This window comes from Coccidioides posadasii, chromosome 1 (assembly GCF_018416015.2).
Source record: "Coccidioides posadasii str. Silveira chromosome 1, complete sequence".
Classification (NCBI taxonomy): domain Eukaryota; kingdom Fungi; phylum Ascomycota; class Eurotiomycetes; order Onygenales; family Onygenaceae; genus Coccidioides; species Coccidioides posadasii.
In genome coordinates, this window is record NC_089407.1 from 7,309,149 (window position 1) to 7,326,272 (window position 17,124).

Here is a 17,124-nt window from a genome sequence, read left to right on the forward strand (position 1 = left end):
GATTCGCGCGTCCAGCCCACTTCCTTCCCAAGCGGGCAACAACAATAATAAGAAGCGGCTGCCCTCTCGCCCCCCGTCCCCGTGATCCAGACTTCGCCATGTCGGGCAGCATCGTCCGCCTCACCTCGTCCACCCTGTGCTCCTCGCCGTCCCACCGTACGCCCGCACTCGTTCCCTCATCCAAGCTCACTACTCTTCGGCACCCAATATCGCCCACCGTTTCGTGACGCGCCACGCTGGTCCCGAGTTCGCGTTGATCCAAATTATCACAGCGGTAAATTCCGGGCTTGCGACACGAAGCGTTTCAACCCTTCGAGCCCTATTGCCCTTTCGTTCAGATCGCCACCTCAACACGCGCGCTTGTTTGAGCCACGATCCTCCACGCCAGGCTCCTTTGCGTCAGAGTCCTCGAAAATTGAGACGGCTATTGGGCTTGAGGCTGTCCTGCAACGTGGACCGAGCCCGGTGGCACGTTTGAGAGTTTGCGCGGATGGAGGAAACACCCGGACTCGATTCCTCCATTACATTGTGACGCGTTTGCTGGCCTTAATTCACTCGTTTGACCCGTTTGTTTTGCGTGATCCATTGTTGACAATCTCAGATGCTCCCAGACAATCTGAAGGATTGATAACTCTGTCAGAAGATTAGTGTGGATATTGCTTTAACTGTGACATTTCTTCCTTCACACCCTGTTCTGCACACCTCTGAACGCTCCTCAAGTCCTGATCTGTATGGGATCCTGAGTGTTTCTTTGAGCGCAACTACAATATCAGTGTTGCTTTCCACTCATTGCTCAGACTTCAGTGGGGTGGCCAAAGCCAACAATGGTTGCTTCGTTCTCACCGCACCGTGACGCGGGCGGCACTCTACACTTCCCTTCACCATCTGGTCTTCACCATTCACACACCAGCTCTGCGCTGAACCAGCTCCGTCGCTCGCTTTCCAGATCGCCCTCCAAAGGAGCTGACTTTAGACTCCTCTCGCCGTCAAGGTTGCATACTTCACCTGTGAAGCACCCGCAATTTATTTCTTCCCTCTCTCCGTCAAAGCGAGCGTCCTCTCAAGGGAACCTATTATTCGTTTCTACAGGAACCTCACCGCCTGTTGCCATCCCCTTCTCACCGAGCGCGAGGCTTCATCGTCCCGGAATTCGACGACACGGTAGTCTATCCTCAACTAGATTGAGAATGTTGCCGTCAAGCCCCGCAAAACGTATCCTCGCCGAGTCTCGCGACCACGGAAATGCGGTATCTTCCCAAGGCATCGCAAAGGAAAATTTGGAGAATAAATCGGTTCTTCCTGCAACGACGGAACCTCTCACCTCCCAGGAAAATTCTACCAGCTGCGTGTCTCCAACAGAGCCGCTCGAGAGCGTTTCCGTACCAAAACTAGCACCGACGAGAATAGAGAAACGGCGAAGTGGAAATTTCGGTTCAGTTAGCCCACTAAAACGCGGGGACGGACCCATGAACCTGGATCAACAGAATTTCGGAAGTCCTGTGGCCAAACGAAGAAGTGTTCAGGTTGCAAATTTTAGCACCGAATTTGATCTCTTTGAAAATAACGTCGAGGCTTCGAACGATCAGTCGAAGAACGACACTGAAGAGCCCGAATATCATACCCCTCTCTTTCCCCAATCCCCATCCCTATTCTCCAATATTCCAAAACGATCATCTTCCTTGCGAAGATCTACTCTTCAACAGCGTCAAAACGATCGCCTCCTTTTTTCCCGCAGTAAGACTACTCCTGACCAAAGTCCTGAGATCCCACCAACGACCCCAATGGTTCTGCGCAGTCGCCAGCGCATGTCTCTCGAAAGCAACATATTTTCTCCCGCGAAACGTGACGCTTTCACCCCATCAAACGGAATTTTTGCAAGCACCTCTACTCCAGCTCCTTCGCAGTTTACGGGGTTCGGACAGCCCATACCCAGTGCACACCCTCTATCAAGAACTATCACACAGTCTTCTTCAAGCTCCAGTCTGGCAGATGACTCTCCCACCCATGCACCGGTTCCTGCTAGGCCTGGAAGCCCCCATCCTATTCTCAATTTCTCCAAATCTCTTCCAGCTGGGACCTCGAGACCACTTGTTTCCAGCCGCCTCCAACATGAAGAATCTAATGCCTCCGACTCTTCATTTGCAACACCCGAAAATTACAGGCTTGTAAAGCCGCTGCCAGCGGCATTCATGTCTACGGGTCTGATCTCGAAAAAGAATAGAAATGCTCCGGATGCTCACAATGCGTCTTTTGTTAGCAAGAACATGCCAGATACGCCATGCAAACGAACTTCAACTATGTTACCAACACGAAAGCCTTTCGCTCAATGTTTCGATGGCGATACGCCCAATTTCAGGGCCTCAGGCTCCCCTTGGACCCCGACCAACACCTCAACCGTCGCTGGCAAAGCCCCTGCACCCAAGGGCATGGGTATTTTTGGTAGAAGTTTTATTAAGCCCGCACTTTCCCGTCGAGGAAGCATTGTTAGTATAGATGGTGACGATAGCCCTCATTTTCATTCTCCTTCCATGAACCATGATAGCCAGCTGGCTATGGATTCGGACCTGCCACCAACTCCTACCAAGAAAACTTTTGGGTCTTCATTATCTCAGTTTTCCGGTTCGCAAGCCCAGAGTATAAACCATACACCCGGGTCAACATTCGAATCAGGAGCTGGCCCCGGACCCTGTTGTAAGTTCTCAGTGAGAAAGTTTTCCTTATCGTTCAGCTACTGAGAGATATATATATAGCGAGCCCGCTTAACCGTAAATCGATTGATCACATGTCTCCTCATACTCCTCAAGAACACATCTTACCTCCTGATCCCAGTGGATTGTCAATTTCGAATAATGATCATAACTTTGGGCAGGGTTCTCATTCTGTTAACCTCCCTGCTACACCAACTGGCCCGCGAGAATATTTCTCCAATCTTGGGAAACGCTCCACAATTTCACTTGGCGGCTACAACGCACCAGACGTCGACCAGTGTCTAACTTCCCGGTTCGACAAAGTTGAACTTATAGGTACCGGGGAATTCTCACAGGTATACTGCGTGACCGAGCGCCAGTCAGTTACCCCTTTCCAGGCGAATATGTCCGGATCCTCAAGGAAACCGACGTCCCCGCAACGTCTGTGGGCTGTAAAAAAGGCTAAGCAGCCTTTTACCGGAGTGAAAGATCGTGAGAGAAAAAATACGGAAGTCGTGATACTGAAAGCCCTAACGAACTCTGACCACGTTATCTCCTTTGCTGATAGCTGGGAATACAATAACCATCTCTATATTCAGACTGAATTCTGTGAGGAGGGCAGCCTTGATGTTTTCCTTTCACAAGTGGGTCTTAAAGCCAGGCTTGATGATTTCCGTATCTGGAAAATTCTCTTGGAGCTGTCACACGTAAGAGTGAATGCCGTCCCAAATGATCGATCTCCTTCTGACATTTCCACAGGGCCTGAAATGCATCCATGATGCGGGTTTCATTCATCTAGACTTGAAACCCGCAAATATTTTGATCACTTTCGAAGGTGTTCTGAAAATTGCAGACTTTGGCATGGCAACTCGCTGGCCTGCTTCCGAAGGTATTGAAGGGGAAGGCGACCGGGAATATATTGGCCCAGAGGTTCTTATGGGAAGATATGATAAGCCAGCAGATATCTTTGCACTCGGGCTCATTATGTTCGAGATTGCTGGCAATGTGGAGTTGCCTGATAATGGAGTATCGTGGCAAAAACTTCGAAACGGCGATATGAGCGACGTTCCCAGTTTGACCTGGAGTTCCGAGACTAGCATCCTCCGTGACGCTTCTGGGAACCCATTGTCAAACAGTTGCTCATTCGATGAGTTGTACTCGGCAGAAGAACCGTTGACTCTTGACATGCTTTCAGGGGAACACAATCCGATTAAAACTCAACCAAATCTGGGGTCAGCTCGTAGCGGCGAACTTTCCGAACCTCCGGATTTCATGATTAACCCGAACAGTGAGGGTGCCCTTGATAAAATTGTTCGATGGATGATCTCGCCTGACCCGATTGATCGACCTGTGGCCGACCAAGTCATTCAATCTCTCGGCGTCCAATGGACGGTGCGACGTCGCCGTGCCGGTGCCACGATCTACGAGGGAAACTGGGGCCCAGCTGACGAAGTACTTGTTGAAGACGCCGAAATGATCGATGTCTAGACGTCAGTTTGGCTCTTCTAGCGGCGTTCTTTGCATAAGACATTTGCACAAGCGGGGTTACCAGGGGCGTTTCGTGGACTTCAACTGTACATTTAATCGGATACCTTTGTGGTTCGACATCATTTGGGACGTTTTTTACGGGATTTCTAGGAACGGCTAACATTTCCTCTTATCAATGGCCACGGAGGTAAAAAAAAAAGGGGGGCGGATCCGGCCACAACTTTACACTATTTAATGAGTTTCCTTTCCTCTACACTTGCATTTAACGTGCAACATGCATTCGGAAGAAGCATCCTTTGACATTTCTACTTCGATACCATGTTTTGTTAAGATGATTATTATTCCCCTTTGCTGCTTTTTGCATCTACTTGGCAGGTCATTCTAGGCTCTCTTGAACCTTTTTTTTCTTTTTTTAATATCAATACTGTCTTGCCTGCTTTTTTCCTATTGCACGACCGACCTCTGTCACCCCATCGGGCACGAATTTCCTTTTTATTCTCTGTATCAAGTTTCTAAACTTTTTAGGGCACAGCCTATTCCTTGCCTTTTCTTTAACTAGACCTGTCAATTAACACTACTTGATACCGTCCTGTCTGTACAATAACCCCTGATAGAATGAATGATGATCCAGCCAGTTCAACCAACATTCTTCCTACTTTCTGGTCCACAATCCTGCTACCTCTCTGCTTATCGAGTGCATTGAGCTCCACGTGAAAAACATAATAATTAAGACTGTCTCGTAGTCATAGCTGGAAATCGTATTCTGTAGAGTAACAAAAGGGGGTCTGAGATTCAAATTTCGCTGCCATCTCTTGGCCTCACCCTAGTCTGCCCGCCCATCCTGCGCGGATGTGCTCCTCACGTGATCAGATGGCGGAAGGCTTGGCATTTTCTCCGACGAGCTCCAACGTCAAGCTCCGGTTCTCACGCGGCGTTGAGGTTGGATGCTCTCTGGGAAGGCCGGAAAAAGCCAGCAGTTGGACCATTCGCTGTTTTCTATTCTCTCCTGAAAGTGTTTTTCAAGGCCCAAAGGGGACCTCTCGAACGTACCACTCAGTTGCACTGCCTGTTTTTGTTGCGCTCCCGGAGCGCTGAGAGTACACCGGGCATTTTTACGAACAATCCACCCTAAAGCCGAATTATCTTTCAATTATACGGAGCCTTTCTTTCCCGCTAAAGCTCCGGTGCTCTTAGTCGTCGATAGCTGCCTGAAAACCCCAAACTTACCTCGAATTCCCAAACTTGGAACAAACTATGGACACCAGGACCTATGTATCGGATTCTCTTCTGCGTCTGACGGGCGCCTCAGATCCTACTGTTATCGACTTTATTCTTGCGACCACATCCTCCGCGAAATCACCCACCTTGCTACGAGAAAAGCTCGAACCTTTCCTTGATGCCAGCGCAGGAGATATCGAATCATTCGTCTCGGAGCTATGGTCTCGAGCCGGTCTCAAAGGCAGTGCTGGAAAGTCGGAGAAACGGAACAAACCCGACGATGGTACGAAAAAGAGATACCGACTAGTTGAAATGGAGGATGGCACGGTAGACCACCCGGGCTTAGGACCAACCATAGATGTGGAGAAGTCAAGGCGCAGAGACAAATCTGAACGTAACGGCGACAGCAGACGGCAGAGTGACAGAGAAGATAAGAGGAAAAGGGACCGAGACGGAGAAACCTCAGAGCGTCACCGTTCGAAAAAGTTACGTCGGATCGACAAGAGGGACTTTGAGGATCGCTGGGGTGATGAAGAGATACCGGAGGAGGAGCTACAGGAGCAGGAGCCAGTTGATGATCTTGTTGAGGGATCTCCAAAACGAAGAGGCCGTTCACCCTCGGAAGTCTCGGTTAGCTCTGATCTTGATGAGGAGACGAAACGAGAAAGGGCAAGACAGCGTGATCTTAAAGAGCGTGATGAATTTGCGAAACGACTAGCGAAAAAGGATGAGCAGAAGTCCAAAAAGATTGTGGAAGATCGTTCGTCTACAAAGGATAGTGATGTGGCGCGAAGGCGTGCTCTAGCCGAGGATGCCGCAGCGAGGGAGGCTGCAATGCCAGACCTCAGGCTTCGTTCACGCCAAGAGTACCTGAAGAAGCGCGAAGCTGAAAGGCTGGCGTTGCTTCGCAAGCAAGTCGCCGAAGAAACCGCTGAGTTGAGGGAGAACCCTAATTTGACTCGACGGGAGAAGGAAGATTTCGCGAAAAATCGTGAGGTCCTACGACTTGCAGAGGAGAGGCTGCGAATAGACGATCATCGCGATGGCTATATGCTACCCGAAGATTATATCACGGAGAAAGGGAAAATAGATCGGAAACGCAAGGAAGAAGCACTCTACAAACGATATGTTGACAGAGATGAACGCGGTCAGGAACGGTTCATTACGGAGCATGAAGAGTGGGAGAATGAGCAGACAGCAAAAGCAAAGGCACAGATCACCAAAGCGGAATTTGTTGACGAGGGAGATTACGAGTATGTATTTGATGACGCCCAAAAGATTAATTTCATTATGGATTCGAAGTTGGAGGGTGATCGGAAGCCCCTGACGAAGGAACAACGATTATTAGCGCAGCAAATAGACGCAGCTGAAAAAAAGGCAGCGTCGATCGAGGAAACTCGCAAAAGTCTGCCAATATATCAGTTTCGCGACGAGTTACTGCAAGCCGTGGCTGATCATCAGATCATTATTATAGTCGGCGAGACGGGGAGTGGAAAGACAACGCAGATTCCTCAGTATCTTCATGAAGCTGGATACACAAAAGGTGGAATGAAAATTGGCTGTACGCAGCCTCGTCGAGTAGCTGCCATGAGTGTCGCGGCACGTGTCGCAGAAGAAATGGGAGTGAAAGTAGGCAACGAAGTCGGTTACGCTATACGTTTTGAAGATGCCACAAGTGATAAAACGATTCTAAAATATATGACAGACGGTATGCTCTTGAGAGAACTACTAACGGAGCCTGACCTTAGTCAGTACTCTGCCTTGATGATTGACGAAGCGCACGAAAGAACAGTTCCAACAGATATCGCCTGTGGTCTGCTCAAAGACATCGCGAAAGCAAGGCCAGACCTTAAACTGCTAATTTCTTCGGCCACTATTGACGCGCAAAAGTTCCAAAAATACTTCGATGATGCTCCAATTTTCAACATTCCCGGTCGCAGATATCCTGTCGACATACACTACACATCCCAACCAGAAGCTAACTACCTCGCGGCAGCCATTACGACCATATTTCAAATCCATATTACCCAAGGCAAGGGCGATATTCTCGTTTTCTTGACTGGTCAAGAAGAGATAGAAGCTGCAGAACAAAATCTCCAGGAAACAGCGAGAAAACTAGGAGGTAAAATGCCAGAAATGATTATCTGTCCCATCTACGCCAATTTGCCTTCAGAATTACAGACCAAAATATTTGAACCTACGCCTCCTGGTGCGAGGAAAGTGGTTTTGGCCACGAATATTGCTGAAACCAGTTTGACTATCGACGGAATCGTGTATGTTATTGACCCTGGTTTTGTTAAGGAGAACGTATTCAATCCTCGCACAGGAATGGAAAGCTTGGTTGTCACTCCATGCTCTCGAGCATCTGCAGGCCAGAGAGCGGGAAGAGCTGGGCGTGTTGGACCTGGCAAATGCTTCCGGCTCTATACAAAGTGGGCTTATCATAACGAACTCGAGGCAAATACCACGCCAGAAATACAGCGCACCAATCTGAATGGTGTGGTGCTGGCTCTGAAATCCCTTGGAATTGACGATCTACTTGATTTTGATTTTATGGATCCGCCACCAGCAGAAACCCTCATCCGCGCGCTTGAACAGCTCTATGCACTCGGGGCTTTGAATGACCATGGAGAACTCACCAAAGTTGGAAGACAAATGGCAGAATTCCCCACTGACCCCATGCTGGCCAAGGCCATCCTTGCGGCCGATAAATACGGGTGTGTTGAAGAGGTTCTGTCAATTATCGCCATGCTTGGCGAGGCGAGCGCACTGTTTTACAGGCCTAAGGACAAAAGGATACATGCGGATAGTGCTCGAGCTCGGTTCACAATAAAGGATGGCGGTGACCACTTGACACTTCTCAATATTTGGAATCAATGGGTCGATTCTGACTTCAGCTATGTTTGGGCGAGAGAAAATTTCCTTCAGCAACGAAGCCTTACGCGTGCTCGTGACGTCCGGGATCAACTGGCCAAATTATGTGATCGTGTTGAAGTGACTGTAAACACTGCTGGTGCCAACAACCTTGCCCCCATTCAGAAAGCAATCACAGCAGGTTTTTTCCCCAATGCCGCACGGCTACAGAGAGGTGGTGACAGCTATCGGACGGTTAAGAACGGGCAGACTGTTTATCTGCATCCATCTAGTACTCTGTTTGATGTTAATCCTAAATGGGTCATTTATCATGAGCTGGTTCTCACAAGCAAGGAGTATATGCGAAGCAACATGCCTTTGCAGCCAGAATGGCTGGTTGAGTTGGCGCCGCATTATCACAAACAGAAGGATTTGGAGAGCTTGGGCGTGGATAAAAAGGTACCCAAGGGAAAGGGAGCCGTTGGAGAGAAGAGCAAGATATGATAATGTCCAAATATTCACCACATGTCTTTATAGTATTTAACTAATGATGAGTATTTACTCCGTATATCCTCAATTTTTTAGGTGATTGAGCACTTTAGAGATGGAAGAATGATATTCCGTGCCGAGCCGCAGTGTAAATACCCAACCAATCAGGAGCTTGAACTTTCTGTAGCAATAGCAACCCTCTGATTGGGCAACTCTTTACACGTGACTGTGGGCCGGCTTAGCTAATAGGTGGGTTTCGTTACCTCGGCTCGGCGAACTGCCATCGATCGCGCGAGTCTCGGCCCAGACAAAGCAATAATGGCGTTCCATGGCATCGAATCCCCCGGTGAGGAGAGCCTGAACGGACATCCACCAGCAGACAATACCTGATAGGGCTGTCTTGCAGCTAGGGTAAATGATAATCCGATCCTGGCGGCTTGGCCTGATCTAACCTTCAACGTTCTAATTCCTTGTACTAGCTATGATCTTAGCTTCATCAACACGCGATATAGGAAACCAGACAAGAGATCATGGATTCCTCATTTTTGGGATTTGTTTATAGTCGCTTGCAACATTGCCTCCTGCCACAATGTAGCTGAGATCTGTTTAGCCAATCGATCACAGTGAGCCAAAAGGGATCCTGGAAAATGGCCCGCCCGATGCATTGTTTCGAGCCCAGCCCAATTTCTGCGCTCTGGCCCTTACCAAGCAACATCGCTTCAACATATTCCCCTGCATGTAGATGGTATTGATGCCAGTTCCATTCCGTGTTTATTTGTCGCCTGCATGGACTGATGCTCTGAAGATCTTATTCGCCGTGCCACACCCGACGTGTTCACAGGGAGTACACAGAGGCAAAGAAGACAATCGTCCATCTCCTGGATATTAATACTGAGCTTCCCCCATGAACTTCGTCTACAGCATATCACCCCGAATTGGTTCCTCGTCCTGCCTGAGCTCTTGTCTCCGCCAGAGTTGATGCCCTTCTCGCCACACCGCATCCCCATTATAGTATAAATGTGAGTCCTTATCGTTAGTACAGTCTCTCTTTGCTATCTAATTCTAACCATAAACTAGCCGCGTCTCAAGTCTCAAAACAGGATTGCAATGGCCCGCCCATCGAACGCTTTGTCCCTCATATTGCCACAAACACTGCAAATGGCCGTACTCGACGCACTTCCTCCCCGCTACTCTATTCTTTTGCGGATGATCTTTCCTGTTTTCCAGAAGAAGCCCCGGCTATATATCCTCCTTACCTTGTTGTTCGCCGTACATACGTCCATCGCCTGTTGGCGTCATATCCGAAACTTGTACTTTGTAACCTTGGAAGTCAGGTACAACAACAAACTGTACAATGCCATTCTGGACTATGCAGTGAAAAATTCTACAGGGGTATCCCATGTTGTTGCATCAACAAGGCCATGAAATGGCCTGGCATTGTACAAAGAGAATGACAAAAATAACAGTGACATTGATTCAGGAGATGAGAAAGAGGACTTTGACACATACTGGAAGTGAGAAATCAGCATCACCAGATCCTTGAAGCCCTGCTATACCCCATCTGACACTTGGACTTTTTGGCACAACAGACACTGGATACACTTGAAATTCAAAAAATGTGGTTCACAAGACACTCCATGGTTTCTGGATCTGAGGACAATTATTTTGACTGCCTGGAAAATAGAACATCTCAAGGAGTTTGTACATGATGCAAACCAGCATTACATTGAATGCCACATCCACTGTGTTGCTGTTTATTGTGGGCAGACATTTTCCAGCAGGCTTCAGTGGGCCAAAGGCGCATCAAGACAACCTTGACCTTTATCAACTCTAATGTTGGATAAGGGACTAGTAGATCATGTTCTTGCCGATATCAAGACATATCTAAAGGGACGCTCCTGGTACGAAACTCATGCTATTCCCTATCAATGAGGTTATCTCTTCCACAGTCCACCCGGCACAGGGAAATCAAGTTTGGCTTTTGTCATTGCCAGTGAACTACAACTAGACATCTACACGCTCAGTCTAAATTCCTCAGGCCTTGATGAAGAACAACTTGTTGCCCTGTTCCATGCCATCCCAAAACATTGTATTGTACTGCTCGAGGACGTCAATTGCTCTGGTATCTCTCGCGAACATAGTGATTCAGCAGCAAATGCGGAAATGAAAGATAAGACCTCAGGCGGTTTGACTCTCTCTTCTCTGCTTAATGCCCTCGATGGCCCTGCGACACCAGAAGGTTACATCCTGATCGTGACCATCAACTATCGGGAGAAACTCGACAAGGCACTCATCCGCCCTGGCTGGGTAGACATGGAGGTTCCGTTCAGCTATGCGGATAAGGATATGATCAGAGACCTCTTCAGCTGTCTGTGTATGATCCCTCCAATCAGATATCGTCCGAGATCAGCAACAACAGAATTCCAGACCTTGCCATGGAATTTACGAGTCAAGTTCCTGGGGGCAAGTTCACCGCTGCGGAGATTCAAGGCTACCTTTTGCGACACATGGGGAGTCCTGAGGATGCTGTTAAGGGTGCCAAAAAATGGGCACGAAACCTCCTCAGCGAGAAACAAGCTGGATAGGGCCCTGGAGATTCTTGATGTATTGATGTAGTTAGACTTCTTAGGACTCCAGGCCGCCAAAGTTGTATCAAATTGATTGGTGCTTTTTCATATTCGTCGTGAATAGACTAATCCCTGTTGGGTTTAGTTAGAACTTCTGCCTCGGCCGTCACTTCCAAAATGAACCCTGCTTCAACTTAGCCTTGCACTGATTACCGCGGGTCAAACCACTATGCACTGTGTACATGAGATTGGACGATGCCCAAATCCACTGGTGACTGTGGAAGGCGAATGGAGGTACGAGCGGGAGCGAGGGAAGTTAGAGGGGGAGTCAGGGAAGGGTTGGGTAAAAAAGCCTATTCGTCAACGCCGTGCAGATGGAAGGAACCGCTCCTGAATACGGACCTGTGTTAGGAATACAGACATCCTATTCCCTTCTAGGTATAGCAAGCTCTTCACTTCGACTTCAGACCTATTTCCCCCTTGATTCGTTTGTTAGAAAGCCTTGGCCTCTTTGTGTATGGGCTCTGCCTCCGGGTTTCCACCCGTTCGACCAGACACTCGCGCAATGTGCGGCTACGCTAGGCCTCAGGGACTAGCATACTACCCATGGAAAATTGCGCAGGTGCAGACGATGGGCTGAAGCCTTCTGATGTGCTTTTTATGTTTCTGTATTCTAGCTATGATTTAGCAACGACTAAGCCAGGAGCAGGGATTGCTGTACCTGCTTCGGGGGAATGATGTCGAGTTTCAATATTTGCCATTCGCGCTTCTATACCTGGCCATCTTCCCACTCTTCATTCTTATAACTAGCGTATGCATGAGAATATCGCATCCAAAACATACCCGCTTGCCTTGTCGGCATCTTCCTGGACTCCTTTGCACAAAGAAACTCCATGGCAGGAAGTCCAGGTAGGCAAGAATGACCCAACACACTACCAAAATCTGGATCTGACCTTTTGCTGTCTAGTATCTGTGAGAAGAGCATTCTATTTTCCTCAGGGTGTAGTGAGTCTGCCTGGAGACTCTGGTGGTGATACCGAACCCGACAGCGACAGTGTGAAAACACTTGACTCGAATATCCCACAACTGATAGATGCATCCCAAGAGACGGTGAAATTGTCGGTTCCAGCAAGAAGACATCAGACAGAGTTCCCGGCCGGCCAACACAATAGCAAACGACGGTCAAAATGGTCACCAGAAGAGGATGAGTCGATTATCAGACTTCGAGGATCTAGAACGAAATGGGAGGACGTCAGTAAGGGGCTTCCTGGACGCAGTGCAATGAGTTGTCGACTGCACTACCAGAACCATCTTGAACGAAGCGAATGGGACGACGCAAAGCAGGATAGACTGGCGTGCTTGTATGAAAGGTGAGAAGCCCTTTGAAACAGTCAAGGCCCCGGCGACAGACCGGAGAGATATGGAGGAGCTGACTTGACATGTAGGTATAAAGAAGAGATGTGGGCTAAAATTGCGGTGGAGATGGCTGTACCATGGCGCACAGCAGAAGCCATGCACTGGTAGATAGGCCAGAACGACATGGCAAAGCGTGCAGGGGTAAAACCCTTAGCAAATTCTGATTAGGGCTGCAGGGGTTAGGGTGCCTAACGCCTGGGTCAATCAGGTCGTCCTCGACAGGGCGCTTAAACGGCGTTGGGAGCTTTCTCGCCTTCTTTGAACGACAAAACATTGTGCTTCAAGTCTTTCCATTGCAGGGCCTGCAAGTGCTCAATGGCTCGCTATTCTACACTATCATTATCATTACTTCGTCCCTTTGCTCCATTATATTCCCGGAGACTTCAAGTCGGCATTGGTTACACCAAGTTCAGAGCAATGTCAGATGATCAAGCGAATTTGATCAAATACAAGTGGATCGATGGTGTAGAGACACTCGAGCATTATGTTCCCGGGGGCTATCATCCTGTTATGATTGGCGATGTCCTCCACGACAGATACCACATTGTTGACAAACTTGGGTTCGGCGGGTATTCGACTGTTTGGCTTGCTCGAGACTCTCGTTACGACCACTATGTTGCGTTGAAAGTCGGCATCGCACACTGGGGAAAGGACGCGCTTTTGCGTGAAACAAGAAGTCTCCGGGCACTTTCTGCGCCGCTACCATCTTCTGCTTCTAGACAGCAACGTCTAGGACACGGTTCAATACCTTGTCTCCTAGATCAATTTGAGGTACATGGCCCTAATGGGACGCATGTCTGCTACACAACCACTCCCGCCCGGTGCAATCTCCACGAAGTTTCTTTCAGCCGTCTTTTTCCTCTTGACGTCGCGCGAGCGCTATCGGGTGGGCTGGCTCTGGCTCTCGCATATATCCATTCAAGAGGCTATGTTCACGGAGGTTGGTCAGGACATTTCGCCCTTTTCTTTGTACCTACTCAGCTAATCACTTGGGTCTATATCTAGATATCCAGTTGCAGAACATTTTTGTCAAGCTACCATCGAGTTTCGATGCGCTTTCAATTGACCAGCTGTACGAAAAATACGGCAAACCTGCAACAGTGGATGTTAGACGTAAAGATGGCGAACCACTTCCACCAAACATTCCACTCAAAGCGGTCTTGCCGCTATACCTTGGTAAAAAAGCGCAGGAGTTTACCCTTGCCGATGTCCGCGTCCTCCTGAGTGACTTTGGCGAGGCATTTGCCCCAGGCACAGATATTCGCCCTGGAAAAGCTAGCAATATCCCTCTAGCTTTTCAGCCACCAGAGGTTCGCTTTGAACCAGATGCCCCATTGACGTTCTCCTCAGACATATGGAGTCTGGCGACTGCCATATGGGAGATTATCGGTATGAAAGCTATTTTCAGTACTGACTGGCTGACTGAGGATGAGATGACAGCCCAGCATATCGATGAGCTAGGACCCATGCCTTTGAGCTGGTGGGACCGCTGGGAGAAGAGGGGTGAATTCTTTGATGAGAATGTGCGCCCGATAGAAGGTAGGGACGTGTGGCCGCCTCTTGACCAGGCGTTTGAGGATTTTGTACAGGTGTCTCGTCGGAAGCGTGGGATGGGAGAGTTTGGCAAGGAAGAAACCATTGCTCTTTTACATTTGATGCGACGCATGCTGGCCTACCTGCCGGAAGACAGGCCAACTGTTGAAGAGGTACTCAAGTCGGAGTGGATAGTCAAGTGGGTGATGCCGGATTTCGAGCGGAGTTTGCAGGCGCAGCAATAACAATAACCACCGCCGTGGACGGACTAATAAGTGCTAAGAATAGTATAAAGATGATTAATTGTATGCACTAGCCTTGCCGTTCCAGGCCATCATCATGTTGCCTCGGCTCTGACTACTCCTCCAGCAATACTTTGTCCGAAGGAAGCTTTCCACATCTCTTCATCAGTGTCACTCCCCGTATCCTCATCCGATTCAATCGAGGCAGTATCGTCTACCGTAGCAGGAGCTGGAGGAGAGACTTGTCTCCCATCATCCACCTGTGGGCTGTCCACAAGAAGAACACATGGGAAGTCTTCTGCCACTTGAGCTGAAGCTACTAGCTAGACTCTATATACATGAATGTATTGCTTGGGGGAAGGAAGAAGAAGGGTAGGCAAGCATGTGTATGATGTTTTCACAACATTTGTGTGTGGCACTAGGCTGAAAGGGGAAGTAGGAACTAGGCCAAAAAGGGGAATAGCAGTCATCAGGGAGCTCGGCCTGAGATCCTTAGCACGGCATGGCATCAGGCGCTCGGCCCGAGAAGAATGGGGGATTTGACCCCCTACAATGACATTTTAATTATTAACACCCTGTCTGAGATATCCTTGCCCGTTCTGTTTTTGTTCCTTCGGCGTTTTGGGACTCAGCTCTACCTTCTAAAGCCCGATCGACAGAACTGCTATCCTTAGAAATCTCCGAACCGCGAATTGTCTCTTTGTTTTCTTTTGGTTTTTCAAAGAAACGAGCAAAGATGTCGAAAACATTCACTCCCGCCCAGGTCGCCGAGCACAAGACCGCCGATAAAGGTCTATACATTATTGTCGACTCCAGCGTGTACGATATTACCAACTTTGTGGATGAGCACCCCGGTGGTGCGAAGATCTTGAAGCGTGTTGCTGGCAAAGATGCGTCAAGGCAGTTCTGGAAGGTTTGTCTCCTGACTTATTGAACTTGAGTGGTCTGATCGGAAGACGCCGAGGGAAGAGCTCCTTGAAAGGATCTCGCTAATAGGATTGGTTGGTCTAGTACCACAATGAATCGGTGTTGAAGAAGTATGGAGCCAAGTTGAAGGTTGGAGATGTCAAGGACGCCGCGAAGTTATAAACGAGCATGGTGTCACAGAGTGCGCAAGTTTTCGAATAAGTGGGTGGGAGTCAAACCATGCTTCCTGTGTGGAAGATAGGCGGGTTCATTTATGGGTTTGGACAGACGAGATGACGAGACGATACCTCTACCGAAATACTCCTCCCTCTACAGACCCGATCCCAATGGAAAATTGAATTAGGACCCACGAAGTATACGTCAGCTTCAGCCCAATACCGTCTTCGCACTTCCGCTTGCAAATTTTGTTGTTTAGTTGTCTGTTTATCGATAAACCGTATTTTCTTTGCGAATGTTTCTCCGGCCTCCAGTCTTTTGGATACTCTCCGACCTACCCAACTGGGCGCTACTCACTTACAGGCAAATATCCTAGATAGAGAATAGATCTTCATATACATTTCGAAGTCTGCATTGCATTCTTGGACAATCAGCCCTGGCTTTGGCCGAGGATGATTCCACGATAGGTTGCTTACCCGACACGAGTTGAGTCGGAGACCAAAATCGGAAAGGCGTCTGCTCCGCCCCCTAATGGAGCCGAAAAGCTGTAGTCAATGATATAAAATCGTTCCAAAGGCAGGCAACCAGCTCCTTGTACAGATAATTTTCTACACAAAACGCTATAAAAGAGATCCAACAGAAGTGAAAGAATTGGAAAGGACTAAAAATGTCCAGGGAACAAGGCTACCGCGCTGTTCGCGCAAAATTTACCGCGGAGACCATCACAGTCTACCAAGCGTACTCTGCCGAGATCGCCTCTCCAGCTCTCCGCGCCGGAAAATTCGTTCCACCATTCAAGCGCACGCGCATGACATGGATCAAGCCATCATTTCTCTGGATGGCCTACCGGTCAGGGTGGGCCTCAAAGCCGAACCAGGAGCGCGTCCTCGCCATTGAAATCTCCCGCGAAGGTTTCGAGTGGGCTCTATTCAACAGCTTCGTGAACTCGCACGATAAATCACTCTACCCGGACAAACATGCCTTCGAGCACAGGAAACAAAACACGTGCGTCCGAGTACAGTGGGATCCAGAGCGAGATTTTGGGTTTACTCCACTGTCGTATAGGTCGATACAGATTGGATTGAGCGGGGAAGCGGTGGATCGTTATGTGGATGAGTGGATCGTGTCGATTCAGGATGTTACAGATCGCATGGTCAAGATGGGGCAGCTGGTTGCTGCTGGGAAGATCGAGGAGGCGCAGAAATTGATGCCGATCGAAGAACCGTACCCCTTGCCGAAGCAGGTTGGGGCAGCTGTGGGAGCGTCTTCATAGCGGCTGCGATCCGTCACTGCTGTGCTTTGCGTAACTATCTCAAACAAGGGTGTTGTTTCTGACTTCGTGCACCAAAACATTTGGTGCAAGCAGGAATCCTCAATGGCGCAATGGTGAGCGATTATACATTCTCTTCGAAGGATACGTCCGTCTCTCAAGGGTAGCCAGCCAAATCGCGAGACACGATTTTGAGCCTCGACGATTTTCGAGCACCAAAGACATGGATGAATGGGAATCAGATGGACCTTCGAAAATAAGTGTATGGTGTTGATTGT

General features: G+C 48.8%; 7 protein-coding genes across 7 annotated transcripts; all 7 read left to right on the forward strand.

The window, feature by feature from the left end:
- Positions 1-824: 824 nt before the first annotated feature.
- Positions 825-4,175, forward strand: D8B26_002208 (uncharacterized protein; the record flags this gene model as incomplete). The annotated part of the gene is made up of 3 exons (XM_003066136.2): positions 825-2,691; positions 2,751-3,394; positions 3,447-4,175. 3 exons carry the CDS (start codon positions 825-827, stop codon positions 4,173-4,175), a joined length of 3,240 nt encoding a protein of 1,079 aa, XP_003066182.2.
- A 929-nt stretch (positions 4,176-5,104) lies between these two features.
- On the forward strand, positions 5,105-8,776 carry D8B26_002209 (uncharacterized protein). Its single transcript, XM_003066137.2, has one exon. The coding sequence runs from the start codon at positions 5,430-5,432 to the stop codon at positions 8,748-8,750; it is 3,321 nt and encodes a 1,106-aa protein (XP_003066183.2). The 5' UTR covers positions 5,105-5,429; the 3' UTR covers positions 8,751-8,776.
- Positions 8,777-10,568: 1,792 nt separating this feature from the next.
- On the forward strand, positions 10,569-11,320 carry D8B26_002210 (uncharacterized protein; the record flags this gene model as incomplete). The annotated part of the gene is made up of 3 exons (XM_003066138.1): positions 10,569-10,636; positions 10,685-11,109; positions 11,163-11,320. The coding sequence occupies 3 exons, from the start codon at positions 10,569-10,571 to the stop codon at positions 11,318-11,320; spliced, it is 651 nt and encodes a 216-aa protein (XP_003066184.1).
- Positions 11,321-12,195: 875 nt separating this feature from the next.
- D8B26_002211 (uncharacterized protein) lies at positions 12,196-12,826 on the forward strand (the record flags this gene model as incomplete). The annotated part of the gene is made up of 3 exons (XM_066123754.1): positions 12,196-12,211; positions 12,270-12,672; positions 12,748-12,826. 3 exons carry the CDS (start codon positions 12,196-12,198, stop codon positions 12,824-12,826), a joined length of 498 nt encoding a protein of 165 aa, XP_065979829.1.
- A 309-nt stretch (positions 12,827-13,135) lies between these two features.
- Positions 13,136-14,657, forward strand: D8B26_002212 (uncharacterized protein; the record flags this gene model as incomplete). The annotated part of the gene is made up of 2 exons (XM_003066139.2): positions 13,136-13,658; positions 13,724-14,657. The coding sequence occupies 2 exons, from the start codon at positions 13,136-13,138 to the stop codon at positions 14,494-14,496; spliced, it is 1,296 nt and encodes a 431-aa protein (XP_003066185.2). The 3' UTR covers positions 14,497-14,657.
- Positions 14,658-15,082: 425 nt separating this feature from the next.
- D8B26_002213 (uncharacterized protein) lies at positions 15,083-15,941 on the forward strand. The gene is made up of 2 exons (XM_003066140.2): positions 15,083-15,406; positions 15,505-15,941. Exons 1-2 carry the CDS (start codon positions 15,230-15,232, stop codon positions 15,580-15,582), a joined length of 255 nt encoding a protein of 84 aa, XP_003066186.1. The 5' UTR covers positions 15,083-15,229; the 3' UTR covers positions 15,583-15,941.
- Positions 15,942-16,243: 302 nt separating this feature from the next.
- On the forward strand, positions 16,244-16,849 carry D8B26_002214 (uncharacterized protein; the record flags this gene model as incomplete). The annotated part of the gene is made up of 1 exon (XM_003066141.2): positions 16,244-16,849. The coding sequence occupies one exon, from the start codon at positions 16,244-16,246 to the stop codon at positions 16,847-16,849; it is 606 nt and encodes a 201-aa protein (XP_003066187.1).
- Positions 16,850-17,124: the final 275 nt, after the last annotated feature.